At 46.1% G+C, this 20,286-nt stretch overlaps 5 protein-coding genes and 1 long non-coding RNA gene across 13 annotated transcripts; 1 reads left to right on the top strand and 5 right to left on the bottom strand.

Moving 5' to 3' along the window:
• Positions 1-280: 280 nt before the first annotated feature.
• On the bottom strand, positions 281-7,316 carry LOC112342392. Its single transcript, XM_024664131.1, has 5 exons — positions 7,171-7,316; positions 6,999-7,056; positions 6,742-6,840; positions 6,461-6,601; positions 281-2,179 (listed from the first exon to the last, which is right to left on the bottom strand). Exons 1-5 carry the CDS (start codon positions 7,314-7,316, stop codon positions 281-283), a joined length of 2,343 nt encoding a protein of 780 aa, XP_024519899.1.
• Positions 7,317-8,602: 1,286 nt separating this feature from the next.
• On the bottom strand, positions 8,603-9,082 carry LOC9630821. The gene is made up of 3 exons (XR_002990954.1): positions 8,965-9,082; positions 8,782-8,914; positions 8,603-8,727 (listed from the first exon to the last, which is right to left on the bottom strand). It is a non-coding gene; the product is annotated as an uncharacterized LOC9630821 (long non-coding RNA).
• An 815-nt stretch (positions 9,083-9,897) lies between these two features.
• LOC112342383 (pentatricopeptide repeat-containing protein At3g24000, mitochondrial-like) lies at positions 9,898-12,701 on the bottom strand. Of its 8 annotated transcripts, none has more exons than XM_024664088.1 (6): positions 12,509-12,701; positions 12,152-12,437; positions 11,743-12,095; positions 11,515-11,688; positions 11,343-11,456; positions 11,171-11,283 (listed from the first exon to the last, which is right to left on the bottom strand). In XM_024664088.1, the coding sequence occupies exons 2-5, from the start codon at positions 12,157-12,159 to the stop codon at positions 11,350-11,352; spliced, it is 642 nt and encodes a 213-aa protein (XP_024519856.1). In that variant the 5' UTR covers positions 12,160-12,437; positions 12,509-12,701; the 3' UTR covers positions 11,171-11,283; positions 11,343-11,349. The 8 variants fall into 8 exon arrangements, 7 of the variants coding, with proteins under 7 accessions (XP_024519855.1, XP_024519854.1, XP_024519856.1 ...); XM_024664093.1 differs by having other exon boundaries at positions 12,157-12,437; XM_024664092.1 differs by having other exon boundaries at positions 11,208-11,280.
• Positions 12,702-12,923: 222 nt separating this feature from the next.
• LOC9631013 (peptidyl-prolyl cis-trans isomerase) lies at positions 12,924-13,929 on the bottom strand. The gene is made up of 4 exons (XM_024664095.1): positions 13,572-13,929; positions 13,400-13,514; positions 13,253-13,330; positions 12,924-13,172 (listed from the first exon to the last, which is right to left on the bottom strand). The coding sequence occupies exons 1-4, from the start codon at positions 13,782-13,784 to the stop codon at positions 13,075-13,077; spliced, it is 504 nt and encodes a 167-aa protein (XP_024519863.1). The 5' UTR covers positions 13,785-13,929; the 3' UTR covers positions 12,924-13,074.
• Positions 13,930-15,370: 1,441 nt separating this feature from the next.
• LOC9630820 (oxysterol-binding protein-related protein 3B) lies at positions 15,371-17,609 on the top strand. Its single transcript, XM_002990297.2, has 11 exons — positions 15,371-15,517; positions 15,582-15,678; positions 15,763-15,879; positions 15,929-16,001; positions 16,066-16,184; positions 16,241-16,362; positions 16,418-16,594; positions 16,649-16,793; positions 16,852-17,030; positions 17,104-17,387; positions 17,507-17,609. The coding sequence occupies exons 1-10, from the start codon at positions 15,429-15,431 to the stop codon at positions 17,360-17,362; spliced, it is 1,377 nt and encodes a 458-aa protein (XP_002990343.1). The 5' UTR covers positions 15,371-15,428; the 3' UTR covers positions 17,363-17,387; positions 17,507-17,609.
• Positions 17,469-20,064, bottom strand: LOC9631012 (telomere repeat-binding protein 5). The gene is made up of 9 exons (XM_002990254.2): positions 19,673-20,064; positions 19,447-19,585; positions 19,218-19,343; positions 19,102-19,158; positions 18,947-19,026; positions 18,677-18,891; positions 18,196-18,624; positions 18,049-18,112; positions 17,469-17,983 (listed from the first exon to the last, which is right to left on the bottom strand). Exons 1-9 carry the CDS (start codon positions 19,775-19,777, stop codon positions 17,825-17,827), a joined length of 1,374 nt encoding a protein of 457 aa, XP_002990300.2. The 5' UTR covers positions 19,778-20,064; the 3' UTR covers positions 17,469-17,824.
• Between the last annotated feature and the right edge of the window lie 222 nt (positions 20,065-20,286).

Raw genomic sequence — 20,286 nt, 5'->3', positions numbered from 1 at the left:
CTTCAACCTCATGATCTTCGACCTCACGATCTTCGACATCATCTCCATCTTCCTCTTCCTGTCCTGACTCAAGCTCGTATTCAGGATGAGGAACTGTCTCCAGGACTTTGTAGCTTACAAACTTGTCGTAATCACGATCATTTTTGCAGGTTAACAACCTGGTGTTGCAAGCCACAAAAACCAGATCCGCTGTCCTGTCCATGGTAAGTCTGTTCCTCTTTTTTGAAGAAACATGCTCGAAAGTACTGAACAATCTCTCCACCGAGGACGACGAGCATGCCTAACTTAGAACTCGAATGGCCAACTTCTGAAGAGCTGGAGTTTCATAACCATAGTCCTCCCACCAACGTACAGCTCCCCTCTTAGTGCGATCAGCCTTAGCATCATATGAGTTGAAAATGCCTCCTATCCTCCGGTAAGTTAAAAGCTCATCACGTATCACATCCCTCTCACTGGATGTAAACATGGCCAGCAGATAAGCATTCCAGTCCTTCATGACCTCTCTGTTAGCATGCTTTTCATACTCCTGAAACTCGGGGTCCAACATGTACGCCATTGAGTGCATGAGCGAGTGATACTCATGCCACCTATTAGACATGATCTGATAAAGTTCCTTGTACCTGCCATAATCCGACTGTCCTTCCTCTAAACTTGCATCCAACCTGTTCATGCACTCATATATCTTTCCAATCCCAGGTATATCACCGTCCACAACACGAAGAAGTAGCATAACATCCTTGGACACCTTTAGCATGTCCTTAACCTGTTGCCAGAAACTGTCATCAAAAACCGTTGCATAACTGTCCCTTCCTGCTCTCGACTTTGACTCAGGCCTTGCTCTGTACGCAGGGCATACGAACATCTGTTGTAAAGCTTCTCGGAGCTCCACCAGCCTCTCCATCATAATGAAGTTGTAGCCGAACCTGGTATCACAATAACGCAGCAATTGCTTGTGAGTAAACTCCGCCAGCAGTGCCACTATATGAGAGTGGTTTCTAACGAAGATCACCAAAGACTTTCCACGCTCCAGAAGTGTTGCCATCCATGGAAGTACACAGAAGTCTTTCAAGGCATTGTTCAAGCAATGGGCAAAACATGCTGCCCATTGAATTTTCGGGTACCTCTGTTGCAAAAGTGCTGCTGCTGCTCTGTTTGCATTTTCCCCATCGGTCACAACCATGACAACGTTCTCTGCACCTACAATGTTAATGCCTTCTTCCCAGCAGCGCAGAGTATTTTCAGCTGTTTTTCTTGTTAAGGAAATGTCGATAGCCTTCAAAAAAGCTCCTCGTCCTTGACTATATGCCACAAGCCCCATGATATGCCAATTCCTCCTATCTGCCCACCCGTCTGCGCATATGGTTGCACCCCTCTGCTCCCACTGCTTCCTCAAGGACGCCATCTCAATGTCAATGAATCGTTTCTCTTTCACCAAAAGCTTATCCCGGAGATCATCATATTTTGGTGGTGCATAAGGCACACCATGCCTGGCAACTTCCTGTATCATGTTGAGGAAGTAAGGTGACCGAGCCTTGACAAATGGAATGTGTTCATTCCAGAAAAATCTTCCAATAGCCACATCAACTCGGTTCTTCCGCTCAGGATCCATCGAATCAACAATATGGACTTGACTCTGTTTGCTAAAAAACAGGAAACTACAGCCACTTCCACTTGACTGGGATGATACCACCGGTGGAAATCCTTGGACATTGCCATCCATTCTCATAGAAGCACCACTAGATTCATTCGGCCGTTTCTTCCCCCTTGCCCCTTTCTCGGAATCAATAACCTTTTGCATATTGAGCAGATCCGCTTTCTTGTTACCTGGGATGAGAGGACAACTCACAATATCCTTGCTGCCTGGGCCTTCTCCTAACAGATGAGCTCTCACACGATCAACACCACTCAGTTTGTTCACCATTGGGCAGTATTTGCATGACCATAATTTGTGGCCATGCCCCCTGCTCTCAAGAACACTTACCTCATCCCACCTCACGAAGAAGGATGCTTTCGCAGTATGCTGGATTGCTGCGCCATGCTTGTTTGCCTTGGATTGCTGCTGCTGTGCCCTGAAATGGTGCACCCTGGCTGGATTGTCGTGTGATGCCGTGCGCCCTAAAACCAGAATATTCCGTGCGAGAATATTCTGAACAGTGGTCCGTGTTAGTAACACGGACCACTGTTCACGAACACGGCCGTGGGAACACGACCCATGGCCGTGTTCATGAAACACGGTGAACACGGCCGGGATCCCGGCCGTGTTCGTAACACAGCTTCTCTAAGAAGGGTGACCCTTGTGCCTTTCTTTTGTAGCATTATGCTCGGTGGCAGGTTGCATCTTGCATTTTGTTAAAACTTTATGAGAGTAGTGAGCTCTCACTGATCTTGACTTAGTCTTGGTGGCCCTGCGCCTTGGTTAAGGATGGTGATGTCCAACTTAGTTGTTTGAGTTTGAGATATTAGTACCTGTACTATAGCTTTGTTTATGAGGAGGTTGTGTACCAATATGAATCCATCTTATGGTCTTCACTTTAGTTTCGACTAAGTGTTGATCTTATAGCTAGCCTCTTCAAGGCATGCTCAAAGCTAGTGGCTAAATGTTTTAGTGAGCTTATTGCAGTTGAGTTGGATTCGAGTGGTCATTGAGTTTGTGCTTATCTATGAACTTTTATCTCGTACCTGGGGTATCACATTCATGTTAGACAAGTATATAACTTGATGACAAGAGTTGGTGTTTGGGTCTTGTGAAGGCAAGTTGAGGAGTGATTGTTAGTTGCTTTGCGACTAGTGATTACTTATAGACTTCGTCGAGGACTATTAAACACTTGCTTCGCTCAATGAAGATTGAGTAGTGATGGGCTTGCTTTATCGAATGGTGTTGCGGAGGATCGTGTCATTTAGCTTGCATGGTTTTTCCATGTTAGCTTGTCGATTCCTTTGTCAAAATCATTTGGTTATGTTTGGTCTATAGTGTTGGATTTCATTGAGTCTTGGATGTGGTGATACACTCTTTGATGATGTGTTATCTAAAACTGAGTATTGCTGAAGGACTAGTCTCACATACTGACTAAGGTATCTTCGACTTTGGTTAACTTAGTTGCTAAAGAGCTCTGAGTGGTGATTCACTCTTGCTTTCTTTTAGTTTTGTTATGGTGTTGATGGCATTGAAATGATGCCTTGTCATTGATATTGTTGATATTGAGATTCGAGTGAAATGAGATATCCTTCCAAGGATTGATATTGAGTTTCATTAGTCTTGATGAAAATAGTGTTGATGATTTGGCTTTAGCTTTGTGTTGTTCGCATTCATACATTTGCTAGTTAGCAACTGCATTGACATTCAAATGAACTGAGTGGCAAGTTGAGTTAGTTGTGTTCTAGACGAAATTGCTTAGTTGAGGTTGAGCTTTAGCTTTTCCTTGAAAAGTGATTTAGTCGTGGACAATGCTACCTCTATGAGAGGAAGAGTTAATGATTAGTATTGAAGTGATTGAATCCTTGTTGGATTTCAATTGGGATATATTGATCATTGATGATTTTTCTTGTGCTTGTTATGAGGTGAGTTACGTCTTGCTGTAGATGGATTCATTGAGGATCGGTTTGGTGATCACTTGTTGAGCATAACTTCGTTATGCTTAATTTTTGGATTGATGCAAAAATGCTTTTCATTTTCTTTTGCATTATGAAGTTTAGCTTATGGATGTGTTAAGGAAGATGTTGTGGGTTATACCATGATTTCTTCTTTAGCATTGAAGTTAGTTCCTACAAAACTCGTGATCGTTGTTAGGCAAGACTTGGCTATAGGCTTCTTCGAGCTTTTGGTTCCTTGAATTTTGTGCTCATTGTTCCATTTGTTAGAAGTTGTTGGGGAAAGCATTTTGGCTCTTAGCTTCGATGTTGAAGTTAATATTTGCATCTAGCAATCATTAATAATGATTGACTGTCATCTAGGATAGTTGATTATCCTTGTCGAAGATTTTGCTTGATTATTGTTGGTATAGAATGATTTGCCATTCTTTGAGATGGTAGATTCCTTCTTCAGCAATGATTATGCATCTCTTCATTGATGGGATGATTGATGTTCTTTCATGATGGTTAGTTGTGTTATTTGATGGCTTATGGCTTTTTGCAATACCACATGTTCTTTGTGGTTTGCTTTGGATTAGTCTTTTGGGTTTGAGACATCCATAGGATGTTGCTAACACTTGCTTGAGCAACTCTGGTTCCTTAGTATTCTTGACTAGGATCTATTCTGATTGACTAGTGCAATAATTGGCATGAACAAGTGTTTGTTGGTTTTACCATATTCATTCTATTATGTTGATTATTGCTCGAGTTAATTTTGTTAGGTTGGGATGTTATTTCCTTCGGGTGATACATTCGCGACCATTTTGCTTGCTAGTCAATGATATTTAGTGTTCTTTGAGTTATCTTTCGTAAGTTGTTTAGCATTCTATCTGCAAATTTTGATAGTTAAGTTTTATCATTGAGTTTCCTTGATGATATCCTTGCTATTGCATTTTGTTGGATAGTGCATTCTATGTTTCCAACTATATTGATCTTGGTGGTTCATATACTATAATACTAGTTTATCGGATGATAACTTACTTGGAATACTTTTGTGTTCTAATCTAAAATATATTCATTGATAATTACGTCTCTAAGATATCATTGTTTATGACTTTGATATTGTCCATTTATTGATTTTTGAAGTTTGGGCCAGTATAAGCAAACTGGCTTCGGCACTTCGTGTGCATGGTGAAATCTCTAGTCATGGGGTAGCTACTGTCGACTGGTCACATAACCCGCCTCTCTGTCAATGTTCCTTATTCCATTGAAAGGGTGTGACCGTGTAAACAACTCTAACTGCCTATTTACAGTAGTCTATCTAAACCTTACCGACGGGTTTGGTTTCTTTGCTCATGAGGGTTGGGGCCTCTGGCTTCTTTCTCTATGTCCTTATGGGCAGGGGCGTATCACACTTTTGTAGCTGGGTGACACCCAGAGCAACAAGGGTGGTTGACTCCGTTAGTCATTTCCTTGTCGGCGATGGCCGGAAAGTGTCTGAGCTGGTAGCGCATCCGCGTTAAACAAAGAGGTTGCCTCCTAACTCATTTAAGTTGGTGCATTTTTCATATAGTGTGAGTACCGTGAACTTTTTCTGGAGTTGTTTCCTTGGCGGTATTCTAGACTCGTATAGTAGGGATAGTGGGTAGGTCGAGCATGGCCAACCAATCTGAGGCATAGTTTAGCTCCCGCTTGCGTGCCTGTCCTTGTTCTGCGTCCGACTTGGGTCTAAGCCCAAATTCCATTCCATGCTACATGTCCTCGTGTTAGGCCACCGGTATGTTGAAATAGCACCAGACTCTATTTAGCTCCGTTTTTGCGTGTTGGTCCTAGCATTGGGATGCTGGTTGCTCCAAGATTGTTCCAAGTCGCTCTAGGCTCCTGTCCCTTCACTCCTTGGGCTATATGTTCGGGAGTTGCTCCGTGGTTCGGTTCCGTCACTCCCTGGCTCCATGTTCGGGAGTTGCTCCGTGGTTCAGTTCCATCACTCCCTGGCTCCATGTTTGGGAGTTCCTCCATGGTTCGGTTCCGTCACTCCCTGGCTCCATGCTTGGGGGTTTGGCACCGTTCGTTCAGTGGCCCAAGGGCTTGAACCTCGGGTTCCACACCACGTTCCTTTGGACACGTGGTATGTGACACATGGCATATGTCACGTGGCATATGAAGGGTTTAGGTTCCGCTTTGTGGTGTTATCCTATGGTAAATCACCATAGGATAAAGGGTCAAAACCACGTGCGCTACAGTCGAGCATGGCCGACCAACCTGAGGCATAGTTTAGCTTTCGCTTACATGCCTATCTGTAAACTCCTGAATTTGGACTTCCCAGGAGGTCACCCAGCCCAGTACTATTCAAACCCAAAGACGCTTAACCCTAAATATCCCAAAACCCTTAACTGATTGGAAAAAAAAATGTACTCAATACCGACTTTTTTAACAATGCCATTGATCACACTCTTTACTATTCACTAAACCTTCTTTTGTATTTTAGCTTTAAGATTATTACTAATCCCACACTAACCATGATTAGTCTAAAACAAAGCATGGTTTGACTTTGTCTCCCCTTGACAATAGCTAAGCTTTCCATCCACAATTTTCAAGACACTGCTCAAGAACTTCAGATACTTGAGGCTGAGGTCGCAACAAATCCAGGACCATTTTGATTCACAAGGAGGAGTAGCTTGAGGAGGAAGTAATCGAGAAAGGTGATCATCGTAAAGTGGAGAGTTCCAATGGGAATAATTGAGATCTTGGCAAGAACAACAGTGGATTTGGATATGGACAGTCATGAGAGATACGTGACTATCTCCGCATGCATGGCGTGGTTGATCGATTTCTGTTTTGTTTTGTTTTGCTAGCAGCAACTATTCTTCCTAAGATCCAGGAAATCTCAAACGACTCCAGTTCCACCAGTTCCATCGTCTGCCAGCAAGAAGAAGGCAACCAGCTCCAGGCACTTACCAACAGAATCTTTCGAAAGATTGGAAGAGATGATGGGCTCACCATCCGTAAGGAGTACCGCGAATGGACGATCAGCCTGCGAGATTGTTGAACGTTAACAACTCCTCATCCAGGAGCCTCAACGCTTCCACACGATCGTGACTACTACGACGATGATCTCGGCAACGATGAGCCCTGCACAGCAGCATCTAGCCGAGCCTCTCATCGTTTACAAACATAACACGTGGTGGCAATGCAGAGCTCCAAGATTGCCGGGAAACTCAAGGTTTGGAGGATGCGCTCTCTTCTTCTTGCAGGGGGCGGAGGATCGAGTAGCTGTCATTTGGAAGCAGATAGCGGCGATTCAGAAGCAGCATGAAGAGATAAAACAGTGACGAGAATGAGAAGTAGAAATTGAAGCCACCATTCTGCTTCCCACCAAGTGTAAGCCATTTCAATCTAGGAGGTGGCTAGTTTTTCGAGGTCCTATTAACAAGAGATCTGTTTAGAGCAACTCCGTGCACTGCATGCCCAAAACTCTTCGGCTTCATACTAAAAGCCATGCACGTGGGATCGCACGATGAGCAACAGAACATTTTATTCCATGATAAATTCTATAAAACTCACCTAAAATTAATTGCATGACAAAATATGTTTAAACAATACGAGCCACTGGCAGAGAACGGCCTAACTACAGGGCCCAGGCTCCATGGGCAAAAATGAGAACCAGTTGCAGTATTTTTGTAAGGCCTTGGATTTGCTCTTAAAAGGAGCCATGGTTTAGAACTGAATGCTTTGGCTACCAATACCATCGTTGCCAAAATAAGTACAATTTAAAGTCTGTCGATTGCAAAGTGTCTAAACTTGTTATTCAATATGGACGAAATTTAGTTGAGAGAATAGCACAAGAGTTTTTGGTGGAGTATATCAATTTACGGATCAAGCTTGTTCAAGAACATTGGAATAACAAGTTTTCACATCCAAACTCAAGTAAGTAAAGTAGTTTTGATTTTAAAATTTCTTATTTATAGATGAGCATCCTATTGAAGGGAAGATGACTTCCTTGATGCTGAAACATTTATTCTTTCGAAGCTGTACTCTCACTGTATAGAGTGGGCTTTTTGTCTTTTCTTCTTTGGAATAGGTGTTTCAGCATCAAGTCATACATGGTTCATCCATAAAACAGTCTACCATACACTGCCAACCTAGAAGTGCCTAAAGTTCAGAATATATATTCTAGAACCAGAGTGCCAATCAGTTTCATTCCTCCAGCTAATTGGCACTTCTTGGTTCTAGGACATGTGTTTTCAACTTTAAGCACTTATGGGTTGGCTATTGTTGCAAGCCAAGAATCTACTAAAACTTTCATCACATCTTTTCACAAAAGAGTGTAACTTGTTGTTTTGCGAGTGATTTCAAGCATGACCCTTTTCAGTGTAGTTAGAGTATCTATAAGAGCATAATCTTCTACTTCTAGCATTTATTCAAAGGTCTCTTTTAAGTGCAGCAACATTATCTTTATTTGACAGTTTCTCCATTCCAAAAATGCTCGTACCTACCCAAAACCTTAATCTTACTGGTCTTTCAACTACAGTACTTACCAATAACCTTTGGATTTCTTTCATAGCATGGATGTGCGCATAAAGGGCTTAAATCACACCTCAATGAGGACATATATCAACTACATACTACTTTTCAAAATTTATTACACTTAGCATTTTATAGCACGAAAATGGCTCTACCATCAAGATAGATTCTCTTTCCATTTATAAAAGAAAGTTTTCTAAATATTTAAAAAGTTAGAAATGACATTAATTTTGCAAGCTTGAGATCTAGTAATTTTACAAGCTTGAGATCTTGCGATCATTTTTATGTAGCTTCAGTTCAAGCTCTTTGCCTCATGTTCTTGTTTTCCAGCTTAAAACTATTCTGCTAAATTGAGAATCTTGTCCCTTTCTCTCTCGAGGACAACTTGATCCTTCCAATGTAGCTCTTTGCTAAGTTTCCCAGGTAGAGGTGATCTCCAACTTGTAGAGCAGCTGTGACAAACGCCATCTCTTTCCCGGTCGGATCCTCGAAAAATTCAAGAGGCCTTCCATCTGGATCCACAGCCAAAACTTTAGCTGATTGTAGCGATTCATCCGGGAGAAAAGGCACCAGATGAGAGACGAGCTTCTTTAGTAGCGGCGAGTTTGAGATGAGCTCAATGTGCCATAGACGATCCTGTACAAAAAATTAAACTTTGGAACCAAAGTGGAGAAGAAAGAATCTTCTAACCGATACGAGGGCGATCCAAAAATTCCCATCAGCGTTGATGTGGATGTTGTCTGGAAACGCTGGCAAATTGTCCAGAAAATTCTCGATGCTTCCCATCTTTTCTCCTCGGAGCCAGTATTTTCTACACCTGGCTCTATAATTAAACACATCTGAGAAACAAGAGAAAAGCAAAAGGAAACTTACTTGGAGGTCTCGCAGAAAACCAGGTAATTCTCGTCGCGTGACAGCGCTACTCCATTTGGGAAATACAAATCCTTGAGCAACACCGATGTTGTTCTTGAGGATGGATCAAATTTTAGGATCCGGCCATTGGGTCGCGATTCCAAGCCGGCAATCAGCGACATCGAATTTGGTACTGGCATCCGTGAAGTAGATCGTGTTGTCTCGAGCTACGACCAATTCATCGGCAATTCTAGAGCAAGAAATCCAAAGTTCCCACACTCAAATAGAAAAAATATCCACAGTTCTTACTTGTATTTCAATCCATCGGCCTCGTTTGAGAGAATCTCCACTCCAGCATCGGTCACATTCAAGAGCCCCTGCGATGGAAGGAATAGATTAGAGCGAAGGAAAAAATCTCTAAGAGATTCTCTCACCATGACCGGCTCCACGGCAATGAGCTCCCCATATTTCCCAATCGCCATGCCCAGAGGATGCCCTCCCACGTAGATCCAGTTCTCGATCCTGCCAGTCGCGGGGAAATATCGCTTGATCCATCCATCCTTCCCACCGGAGTAAATCCGGCCCTCTTGATCCACAGCCAGATCCTCGGCTCCGGAGAAAAACCCAACCCCAATCTTCTCGACCCGCTGGAGCGCGGCATTTGCAGCGTAGATCCCCTGACGCTCTGGAGCTGGATTCCAGGCAGCAGGGAGTGGATCCACTCGAGAAATTGCAAGAAAAAACGTGAGAATTGCAACGAGTAACAACGAGAGTGCTAAAAGGAGTTTGATCGCAAACATTTCTTTTGGGGCAAAGAAGTGTTGATCACTTGAAAGAAATTTATCGTCTGCGATGAATCTGGATCAGTGGAAGCTAGGACAAGTCGAGAACAAGGCGAAATCCATGACCTCGATACATGGGCGAATCTTTGTGAAAGAATATTTTGAATCTAAATGGCGCCAAGAACAGTGATTCATAGGAGATTACGTTTTGTTCTTCATTGTCCCAATGAACCTATCAAGCCTGCCAGCGAATCAAATGCTTGTTTTGCCACTCGATCGTTGCTCCACTTCCTCGACGCGCCCAGCACTGTCCTCCAGGTGACATCATTCGGCGAGAAAGGCATCGTCTCCACGATCTTCATCGCTTCTTCCAGCTGATTCCCACGGCCTAGAGAATCCACCAAACAGTGGTAGTGTTCCAGCACTGGATCGATCTCATACCTGGACACCATCGACTGGAAAAGCCTCTTGCCTCGATCGACCAGCCCGGCGTGGCTGCAAGCCGCGAGGAGGGAAACGAAGGTCACCACGTTTGGTTTGAGGCGGCCTTCGTCTTCCAATTTGTGGAACTGGGAGAACACGAGCTCGGTGTTCCCCTCGCGGCTGTAACCTGCTAGCAGCGTGTTCCAGCTCACTAAATCCGGTTTAGAAATGGAATCAAATACCTGGTGAGCTCGAGTCATGCTTCCACACTTGCCGTAAACATCCACCACAGAATTTGCGACGATCTCATGGAACTCGTGACCGTAGCGGCAGATTTCTCTGTGAAGTTGCCGTCCACTTTGCAGCGCTGACAGATTCGCAGAGGCCTTGAGAGCAGCCACAAAAGTTCCAGGATTTGGAGCCGGGCCGTCACGCTGCATGCGAGAGAACAAGCTTAGAGCCATCGATGCTTCACCGTTTTCTACATACCCCATCATCAAAGTGTTCCAGGAAGTCACGCTGCGAAGAACCATGCGGTCAAAAGTTTTTCCAGCGTCGACCATGCTACCACACTTGGAGTACATGTCCACCGCCGCGTTCATCACAAGGAGGTCCAAATCAAATCCTTGTTCCTCGGCTTTTGAGTGAATGGCAGCTCCTCGCTCCAACGAGAGCACCTTCACGACCTTTCCATTAATTTTCTCGCCCTCCTCTTCCATCGCCAGGCTCGCGCAGGCCTTCAAAGCAGCAACGTAAGTAAGAGAGATCGGGGCACAGCCTTCGCGTTGCATGCGGTCGAGCAACTCTAAAGCCAAGTGCTTACTTGCATCTTGTTCGGCATAGGCAAGAACCATCGTAGTCCAGGCGACGACGTCACGGTTCTTCATCTCCTGGAAAACCTTCTCAGCATCTTTCAAGCTCCCAGATTTGGCGTACATGTCGATCATCGTAGTTGCCACGAAAAGGTCCGAGTCATAGCCACACTTCGCCGCTTGAGAGTGAATTTCCATAGCCTTTCTCATGGTCTCAAGCTTGACGGTCTTGCCGCAAACTCGCTTGCCTTCTTCTTTCTCCGAGCGACAAGTGCACGCCTTGAAAGCAACCATGAACGTTCTAGCATCTGGCGAGCAGCCTTCTGAAGTCATCCGATCAAACAATGTCAAAGCGATTTGCGCTTCTCCACTCTCAACGTACCCAAGAATCAAGGTGTTCCACAACACAACATCATCGCGGATAAAAGTCCTCTCGAACAGCCTGCGAGCATCCACCAGGCTCCCGCACTTCGTGTACATATCCAGCATGGAGTTCCTGACAAAAGAGTTCGTGTCACAGCCACATTTTGCAGCTTCAACGTGAACAAACATACCCTTTTCCAGCGAATCCACTTTCAAGAGCTTCCCATCGACGTGAGTTCCAACTTCTCTCGTCGCAAGGCTTGCACAGGCCTTGATTGCCGCCAGGAAAGTTAGATAGTCCTGTCCAGTGCACCGTTCCTTAATGTCCATAAAGATCTCGAAAGCTCTGCCTCCTTCTCCATTCTCTGCATAGCCAAGCATCAAAGCGTTCACAGTCACAATGTTATGAACCGGCATACCACTGAAGACTCTGCTCGCGCGATCGAGACCCCCACACTTGCAGTACATGTTTACCAGCGAGCTTGCCAGAAAAATGTCCGAGTCGTGCCTTCGCTGTGCAGCTTGAGCATGGATTGCTAGTCCTTTCTCTAAAGCCAGAGCTTTCACCACCTTGCCGTCAGCTTTTCTCCATTCTTCTCGAGCAGCCAATCCCGTGCATGCCTTGACAGCAGCAACAAAAGTCCGAGAATCTGGTACACAGCCTCCATCCGCTTCCATTCGAGAGAAAATCTCCAGAGCCAGTCTTTCCTCGCGATTCTCAGCGTACCCGAGAATCAAAGACGTCCAAGAGACGACCGTGTGGAGCTCCATCCTGTCGAAAACCATTCGAGCATCAGTCAAGCTCCCACACTTGGCATAAGTTTCTACCAAACCATTTTGGACGAAGCTATGGACGACAGGGTCCTCGTTGAGAGCCATGGAATGGATCGCCATTGCTTTCTCCAAAGCCCCGAGCTTCACGAGGAAAGAACTGCCATTCTCTTTCTCTGCGAGATTTCCAGAAGCCTTGAGTAGCGCAACGTACGTCAATCGATCGGCGGCGCAGCCCTGGGCTTGCATCGCCGAGAAGAGCTCGAGAACGATGCCTCCTTCGCCGCTCTCGGCGAATCCCAGCAGCAATGCGTTCCACGACACGACGCTGTGGCCGGGCATCCTGTGAAACACAAGGCGCGCATCCGTGAGGCTGCCGCATTTTCCATACATGCTAATCAGAGAATTCCATACCCGGATGCTCGAGACATCGCCGCGCTCGATCGCCGCGGCGTGGACAAGCTTTCCTCTTGCCAGATCTCTCGAGCTGCTGCATTGCTTCAATGCAGCCAGCAAGCTGCCCATCCGAGCGCTCGCCATGATCCAGGCGTGCCAGATCGAGGCTCATCGTTGCCGCGTCGTCGCTATCGTAGCCTTTGAGAGGAAGAGAAATGTAAAGAACCCTAAGAAGAGAATTTAGGGTTTTGCGACACTAGTGGTTATCCATCGAATATACCCTTGTGTTCCTTGTGAGATGCATCAAATTGTTTGGGTGGAAGACGAAAACGAATGGGTCTTCATGATATTTGTAAAGACTGAAGGTCCCCACGCCTACACAAGATGGGTTATAAATTTTATGCGTTCTTTATTCCATCCAATAGACTCAATATTGTATTTTGATCTTTCTCTCAAGGTATATCTGAGATATATTTAAGCTTTGAAGCAACTCCACTGTTGCTTGGCTCTTTGCTATATATTGTTGCGCTATATCCTATTTTCACAGGTATGAAAAGGAGAATAGTTTTTCTTTTCAACAGTATTTACTGAACTAGCTCGCCACAGTCATGGATCTTTACTTCTTTGATCGTTCTTCCTTCGCTACTCCCCAAGTTGCCCAGCGAGTCCAAAAGCTCAATGCCTGAAAATCAACGTAGCGAGAACTTTACACTGTGGTAGTAGAAGGTAAAAAAGAAAAGTACAAAAGTACGAGCACTATACCTTGGATGACTTTGCCAAACACGACGTGCTTTCCATCTAGTTGCTTGCATTTACCCAAAGAGATGAAAAATTGTGTCCCTGAGACCAAGAGAATGGATCAAATAAGAGATGAATCCAAGAGATTTTGGAAAGAACAAGGGGCTATACCATTGGTGTGAGGGCCATTGTTTGCCATGGAAAGCGTCCCTTTGGAAGTATGCAAGAGCTTGAAATTCTCGTCCTCGAATCTCTTCCCATAGATCGATTTGCCACAATCTCCCCCCTGGGAAGAAGAATAGAAATCTCAGCGCAAGCTCGCACACAGATCTAGATCTCTTGCCTGCGCAACGTAGCCTGGGACAATCCGGTGAATGCTGCTCCCCCTATAGGACGCGCCATACTCACCCGTGCACAGGCCCCGGAAATTCTCCGCTGTTCTTGGAACCACATCCTTGCGCAGCTCGATCACCAGGCGCCCCAGCGATTCCCCAGCTGCCGAAATATCCAGGTAGCACTTGGGATTATCCCGCGCCGCGCCCAGGACGCATCCCATCGACCTCTTCTCTTGTACGCCCTAGCAGCACAGCAGAGGAGAAATGCTGGATCCCAGATCGATCAGATCCATCGCTGCCTAGTGATCTAATCCACTCAAAGCTACAAAAATGCGGAAGAGCCCTAAAAATATAAAAATGGCGAATATTCTCAGCTTAATTATAACGATCGCAGCCGTTAATTGCCCCGAAGTGAATATTCGTACATCAATAATTGTTGTGCTTAGATCTATTCTTTCTTTTGATTTTCATTGCATTTTCTTCTCCTGAATAATTTCCCTCAGGATGGTTGGAACTCTTGTGGGGTAAAGCGAATGATTAAAGGCATCGGGGGTGAAACACCCTCAAACCTATTCTCAAACTTTAAATAAGAGTTGCTATGAGAATATTTTGAGAATGTTTTATGCCTGAGGTATTTAAAGTTGAAAAGGGTTGGGGAAGTTGGCCTAGGGTTCGTTTCCTTATGGCGTCAACAAAGAATGGCACAGGAATATCGGCCTGAGCTTGTGGGAGAAATCCTGTGCAAGCTTCCATTCTCGGGTGTCCTCACCTCCAGATGCGTGTGCCGCGCGTGGAAAGCAGCCGTGGACGAGCCCAGCTTCCGGAGCTCCTACAAGGACAGCGCTAGGTTCTGCTACCCGGAAACCAATCGTATCCGGGACAGCAGTGGCAAGGTGATGCACTGGAAACCTCGCAGTGACAACGTTCCCGACTGGCTGTGTGTTGTCTCCCAAGACAAGCGCCTCGTCCTCGCTCGCTCTACAAAGGCCAGAAAACTCTACGTTGGGAATCCCTTTGCCAACAGGTGGGAAGAGATCCCTTTCTTGGACTTTTCGAGGGTGATCCTCTTGGCCACTGCCGAGGAGCAGTTCAAGGTTGTGGTGTGGTTCTGGAGTGGCAACATCCTCACCTTCACTTGCGGCCAGGCAGAATGGTGTAAATCCATCACGATTGAAACCTCTCCACTGAGTGATCTGGTGCTCATACAAAACAAATTGGCCTGTATAGATGCCTCCCATCGTCAGATTGTTGAGTTTGATGTGGCGAGCAACACGATCACAATCAAGGATCTCCGTCTTGTCACGGAGGGTAAGTTCATTTGCCTGGCTAGCTGGAGGGAGAAGCTCTACATGGTGTGGCTGAAAGACAAGTGTATGTTTGTAGTTAAGGAGGTTTGTGCAGAGACAGGCAGTGAGATTGCTGTGGTGAGTACGGATGTGGTTCAAGGTTTGCAAGGATTGCATATCAGCTTTGGTGGTCAAGCAGATAACTACTTGAACTTTTATGGACATTGTTGTCATGTACATGAAACGTACTCATTCTCATATGATTTAGATACAAGGTGTTGGGCTTATGGAACCTGGAATCCTTCCTCAACACCTCTGGATGTACAATTCAATAGGTAATTAAATAGATAATTGAGTTATATGAGTTACTTTATAAAATGAAAATTAAAAACTAACCATCTCTTGGTGAATATTCTCGCACTTTACGAATTTAAAGTATCTAGCAATCATAGCCGTTGTTTGCAGTTCTTCCACATCCGTACGATCGTCCCATCTCACGCGCTCGGAATATCCCCGGGCATCTTCCAAGAAACCCTGGAAAAGAGAGAGGGCGAAATATTTCGATCGTCTTGCGCCGCGATGGCGAGCAACGCGAATGGCGGATTTTTCTCCGCGATTTCGAACAGGATCTCGAGCATTAGGTCGTGGAGCAGCGCCACGGTCTCCAGGTGCGTATCTATCGATCAGATCCAGCGTCCAATTCTAGCTAGAGCTGAAGGAATCTCTGTCCAGTATGCTGGGCGGCGTGGAGGGTCTAGAGGTTATCAATCCCGAAGGCGGCCAAGAGGATGCCGAGAGCGAAGCACTCAAAGGCCGCTTCAAGCAAGAAGTAAGTCTTCCCTTGTTCTTTTTCTTGTTCTTTCAATACTTGTTTTTGTTTGTTTCCTCACTCTTTGGTCTTTACGATCGATAGGATCGTGAGAGCTACTGGAAAATGATGCACAAGTATATTGGATCGGACGTCACTTCCATGGTGACACTGCCAGTTTTGATTTTTGAGCCCATGACGATGCTCCAAAGAATGGCCGAGGTAAAGAAAAACTTTTTCCTTGATGCAAAGCTGTAAATTCTATCTACAGTTGATGGAGTATGCACACCTTTTGGACCTCGCTGATCAGTGCGAAGATCCATACTTGAGGATGGTCTATGCTTGTAAGTGGTGAATTCTCTTTCTTTCTCAGCCTGGGGTGCTGATTCGGATTGTTTTCTTCTACAGCGTGCTGGGCTATCTCTGTATATTATGCTTACGAGCGGCCGTGGAAGCCTTTCAATCCTATTCTCGGGGAGACGTATGAAATGGTGAATCATAGTGGCATAACGTTCCTCGCCGAGCAGGTGCTTTTGATCTCCTCGCTTTTGTGGCTGGTCTTCTATAAGTTTTTGTTCTGTAGGTCAGTCACCATCCTCCGATGAGCTCTGGACATGCGGAGAACGAGCACTTCACCTATGACATCACCTCGAAGCTGAAAACAAAATTTCTCGGGAATTCTGTCGACGTTTACCCAGTTGGAAGGTGAGATTTTTGTTCTGGATGCCTGAAAATGTTGGCTGAGCCTCTTTTTTCTCAGGACGCGAGTTGTGCTAAAAAAATCTGGCGTGGTACTTGATCTAGTACCGCCACCAACAAAGGTGCATAATTTGATATTTGGCAGAACGTGGATAGACTCTCCCGGAGATTATGTTGTGACAAATCTCACGACTGGCGACAAAGTGATCCTTTATTTTCAACCCTGTGGCTGGTTTGGGTAAAATCAGAGTCTTTCTTTGATGTGCGTAGTACTTACTGTTTGTTTGCAAAGATCTGGTCGTTATGAGGTCGATGGCTACGTTTACAACAAGGACGAGGAGCCCAAGCTTCTGCTTACGGGGAAGTGGAACTCATTTATGAGTTACCAGCCCTGCGATTCCGAAGGCGAGCCGTTAGCAGGATCTGAGCTGAAGGAGGTGAGCGATATGGAGAATCGTTATATAGGGATCTTTTACCTGGTTGTAATTGATGCAGGTGTGGAGAGTAGCGGACGTTCCCAAGAACGATAAGTTCCAGTACACGCATTTTGCTCACAAGATTAACAGCTTCGACACGGCGCCAAACGGGCTACTTCCGTCGGATTCACGCCTGAGACCGGACCGTTACGCTCTGGAGAAGGGCGAGATGAGCAAAGCCGGCTCTGAGAAGTCAAGGTTAGCACACTTTTCTCTTTCGTTTCGAGCACTCTCGATTGACATTGACTTAATCCAAATGCTCTTTACTTAGGATGGAAGACAAGCAGCGAGCCGAGAAGAAAGTCCGTGAGTCGAGATCCGAGAAGTTCACGCCAAAGTGGTTTACTCTCACGGAAGATGTCAGTACGACGCCGTGGGGTGACTTGGAGATCTACGAATTCAACGGCAAGTACGCGGAGCACCGTGCCAAGGTCGAGGCGGAATCCAGCGGCGACAGAGTGGATCAGACAGGGATCACTTTCAACCCGTGGCAATACGACGACTCCTCGGTGCAAGCAGCCGCCGAGTGAAGAGCCATCCAAGAAGAACAGTCGCGTACGTAAAACACTCTCATATTTTATGCGTGTAGAGAAGAGATCTTCTAAAGTAACGATTTTTTTTTTCTTTGCATTTTTTCACAATGTTGATGTTTCTATTGTTTTGTTTTTGTATAGATGTTTATTGCTGCTATACAAATAGATGTACAGAACAATTGGGGAGTTAAAGAGGTGATACAACAAGAATAAAAATAAAAGAATGGTCTTCTTCTTCCTGTTTTTTTTCTTTTTCTTCTTTCGTTGGTGTTTAGCTTGAGAGTAGAGTTGGAGTCGAGAGAGTGAAGAGTTTTGATCTGTGTGGTGGTGTTGACGATGATGGCGATGACGATGTTAAGGTAACGCTAGTATTACTTCCAAGAGCTGCTAGCCTGGTGGTGTTGGATCATCTATATATCTATGTACACAGCCCAGCAGTACCTCACGAGGTAGTGGAAGTTAAGTTGCCGCGGTTGATTCGGCTTGTTGCTTGGCCTGCCTCGCAGTCCAGTAATCCTGTGCTTTGATCACTCGCTCCAGGAGTTCTTCCGGCACTGGCTCGCCCCTGCGTTGGTGGGGAGCGATCCGAGCAGTGTGCACGAGAGTTTTCCACTTGTCCTGTTAGAACCAGCAAGCGTTTATGAGACTTTGCGCGAGGGAGAAAGAAAAAACCGATGCTTTACCTTCAAGTCGACATAAGTGCGATGCTTTGCTTGATCAAATGCCCATAACTTCACGTCGCGCCACCTACACGAGACACGAGGCACACATGGAGGTTGGATAAGTAACAGGAATAAAAAAAACGAAAAGAAAAAGCGAAAAGCCCATACCTTCCAAGGCCGAGTTTCTCCACGGCGAAGACGAGCGCTTCCACCTCGGCGATCGTAAACGGCCTCCGTATCCTTCTCTTCGTGCCTTCCAGCGACATTTGCTTTTGCAGCGACACCAGCGCCAAGCCCTGCGAGTTGTCCGCCGCGCGCTGCACTAGTCCTCCAGGGCCTTCGGCTTCTGAAAGAGGCAAAGCTCGCATCAGCGATGGACTGGTAGCCTCGCACTGCTTGATGTCCGGCTGTGGTGATGTGGTTTCCCCGAACCGTGCTTTATATGTTCTTTCATCAGTCACACTCTGGAACTTGTTCTTATAGCCCTGTAAAACCAGATGAGTACCAGTCCATTTCGCGTCAATGTCCGGCTTCTGCTCGGCGTTATCTTCCGTTTTCTCCTGATCTTCCACCACCCAGCTACCGTCGGCTGTGTACCTGTAGTTCAAACATGCGATTTAGCCACCATTTCGTTTGTAATTCTCCTTACCATGATCCCTGCTGAGATAGCGCCAAAAGCGGCCCCTCACAGCTCGAGGAAGACGCCGGCTCTAGCATAAAGCCCAGCGATCCAGCCTTGCCATTCTGGGAAAGACCAACTTGGGCTAACGTGGCCTCTTCATCTGGGACTCTCTTCCCGTGCAAGAACACACGGATCTTCAGGCCGCCACCCAAGAGATTAGTAGTTGCGTCCAAAACCGCTTTCTGTGCACAGCAGGCACGAGGTTATTTCATGACGCGGAGAGGTATTTCAACTTGCCTTGAGGCTAGCCACCGTAGCGGACTCGGGCATATCAATGAGCAGCTCCGGAACCGTGAATGACTTGATGCTCAGTTTGACTGCTCCAACCAACCACCACAGACATGAGAAAGCTAAAATAACGCTCCAGCAAAGTAAAAGGTTAGAAGAGTTACCTGTTTTCCGAGGTGAAGACGCTCCACTCAACGTCGGGGTGGAGGTACCAGGCTTGGCTGCAAGTACGGCAGCAGTAAGAACAGTAAAAAGGAGAGACAATATTGACTAGACCAACCTTCAAAGTCGAGGCTCATCATACTTGGAGATGCCTGCGACGCGCTCCCCAGATCGTCCGCTGCCTTTGTCCTCTTTGATCCTTTGTGTGAGAAAGAAGAGTACCGTCTCTTGCGAAACGAACCACCTAGGTAAGCAAAAGAGGAAAACGAAAAAACCATAAGATAAAAAACCAACTCAAGACAACCGACCACAAGCGAAAAAGAAGAGAAAGAATGCTCCAAACTTACCATGCTTGGAGGCCGGCTTGGATCCATCACCACCGCGCTCCGGTTCGCCTCCATCTTGAAGGAACTGCCCAGCAACCGCTGCCAGAAGTTCAAAGAACTCCGTACCCTGCTTCACTTGCTGGATCGTACCGCTCTTCTCCTGGAAGACAAACCCACGAAATTAGTAGCAAAATATTTTTCCTCTCTTCTTTCGAAAATTCCGCTCAAATGGAAGAACGATACAAACCTTGAGACAGCGCACTCGTCGCGCACGCATTGACCGCGGCCTGGCGAGCCTACTCGTGTATCCCAATAACCTAGCGCTCCCACTGCCTCGATTCTGTGGATCCATTCCAGGAAAATACTCACATTCCAGGGGAAGCTGGGATCAATCGGCTGCCGGCAGCGCAGATCTTGCTCCAATTGCCGCGCCTCGATACTGTATCATTGGCAGAACCCCCGGTAAACCATAAACCTCTGCCCGAATCTGGGCGAATTGGGGCGTGAACAGATCGCGCACGCAACAGGATCGCGCCCGCGAAATTACGCCGCCTCGTCGAAGATCTTGGAAGAAGAAGCGAGGGGGAGATCACTGCGGAGAAGAAAAACCTCGCAACATCGAAGAACACACAAAAAACATAGGGTATAGGGTCTACCGGAAAATGAGAGATACGGGGAGATGAGGTACACCACCGGCAACTGCCGGTCACCCCCGGATGATCACGTCCGTCGGCGTGCCGTACGGAGGCGATCCGACGGCCGAGATATTCCCGCGATAAGAATTCGAGGGTAAAAACCATCCTTTTTTGACTTAACCGCTCGCCCAAGATTAACAAAACCGCAAAACCGCTGCCGGGCCTG

The sequence above is a fragment of the Selaginella moellendorffii genome, unplaced genomic scaffold (assembly GCF_000143415.4).
Source record: "Selaginella moellendorffii unplaced genomic scaffold, v1.0 SELMOscaffold_107, whole genome shotgun sequence".
In the NCBI taxonomy this organism is placed as follows: Eukaryota; Viridiplantae; Streptophyta; class Lycopodiopsida; order Selaginellales; family Selaginellaceae; genus Selaginella; species Selaginella moellendorffii.
Note: the sequence above shows the minus strand (reverse complement) of the source record. Positions and strands in the feature narration are given on the sequence as shown.

Excerpts from the sequence above, each read along its gene's own strand:
- LOC9630820 (XM_002990297.2), top strand. The coding sequence starts at position 15,429 with ATGGCGAGCAACGCGAATGGCGGATTTTTCTCCGCGATTTCGAACAGG. Across the intron at positions 16,185-16,240 it reads TAACGTTCCTCGCCGAGCAG|GTCAGTCACCATCCTCCGAT; the intron begins GTGCTTTTGATC and ends TTTGTTCTGTAG. Across the intron at positions 16,363-16,417 it reads GACGTTTACCCAGTTGGAAG|GACGCGAGTTGTGCTAAAAA; the intron begins GTGAGATTTTTG and ends CTTTTTTCTCAG.
- LOC9631012 (XM_002990254.2), bottom strand. The coding sequence starts at position 19,777 with ATGGATCCACAGAATCGAGGCAGTGGGAGCGCTAGGTTATTGGGATAC. Across the intron at positions 19,027-19,101 it reads GTCTTCACCTCGGAAAACAG|TCAAACTGAGCATCAAGTCA; the intron begins GTAACTCTTCTA and ends TGGTTGGAGCAG. Across the intron at positions 18,892-18,946 it reads CTACGGTGGCTAGCCTCAAG|AAAGCGGTTTTGGACGCAAC; the intron begins GCAAGTTGAAAT and ends TGCTGTGCACAG.
- LOC112342392 (XM_024664131.1), bottom strand. The coding sequence starts at position 7,316 with ATGGTATTGGTAGCCAAAGCATTCAGTTCTAAACCATGGCTCCTTTTA. Across the intron at positions 6,602-6,741 it reads GCATTGCCACCACGTGTTAT|GCTGATCGTCCATTCGCGGT; the intron begins GTTTGTAAACGA and ends ACAATCTCGCAG. Across the intron at positions 2,180-6,460 it reads GAACTGGTGGAACTGGAGTC|TGGTCCGTGTTACTAACACG; the intron begins GTTTGAGATTTC and ends GTTCGTGAACAG.
- LOC112342383 (XM_024664087.1), bottom strand. The coding sequence starts at position 11,449 with ATGCTGGATATGTACACGAAGTGCGGGAGCCTGGTGGATGCTCGCAGG. Across the intron at positions 10,583-10,637 it reads TGGAACACTTTGATGATGGG|CGTGACGGCCCGGCTCCAAA; the intron begins GTATGTAGAAAA and ends TCTCGCATGCAG.
- LOC9631013 (XM_024664095.1), bottom strand. The coding sequence starts at position 13,784 with ATGGGATGCGTCCTGGGCGCGGCGCGGGATAATCCCAAGTGCTACCTG. Across the intron at positions 13,331-13,399 it reads CAATGGCCCTCACACCAATG|GGACACAATTTTTCATCTCT; the intron begins GTATAGCCCCTT and ends TCTTGGTCTCAG. Across the intron at positions 13,173-13,252 it reads GTTTGGCAAAGTCATCCAAG|GCATTGAGCTTTTGGACTCG; the intron begins GTATAGTGCTCG and ends GTTGATTTTCAG.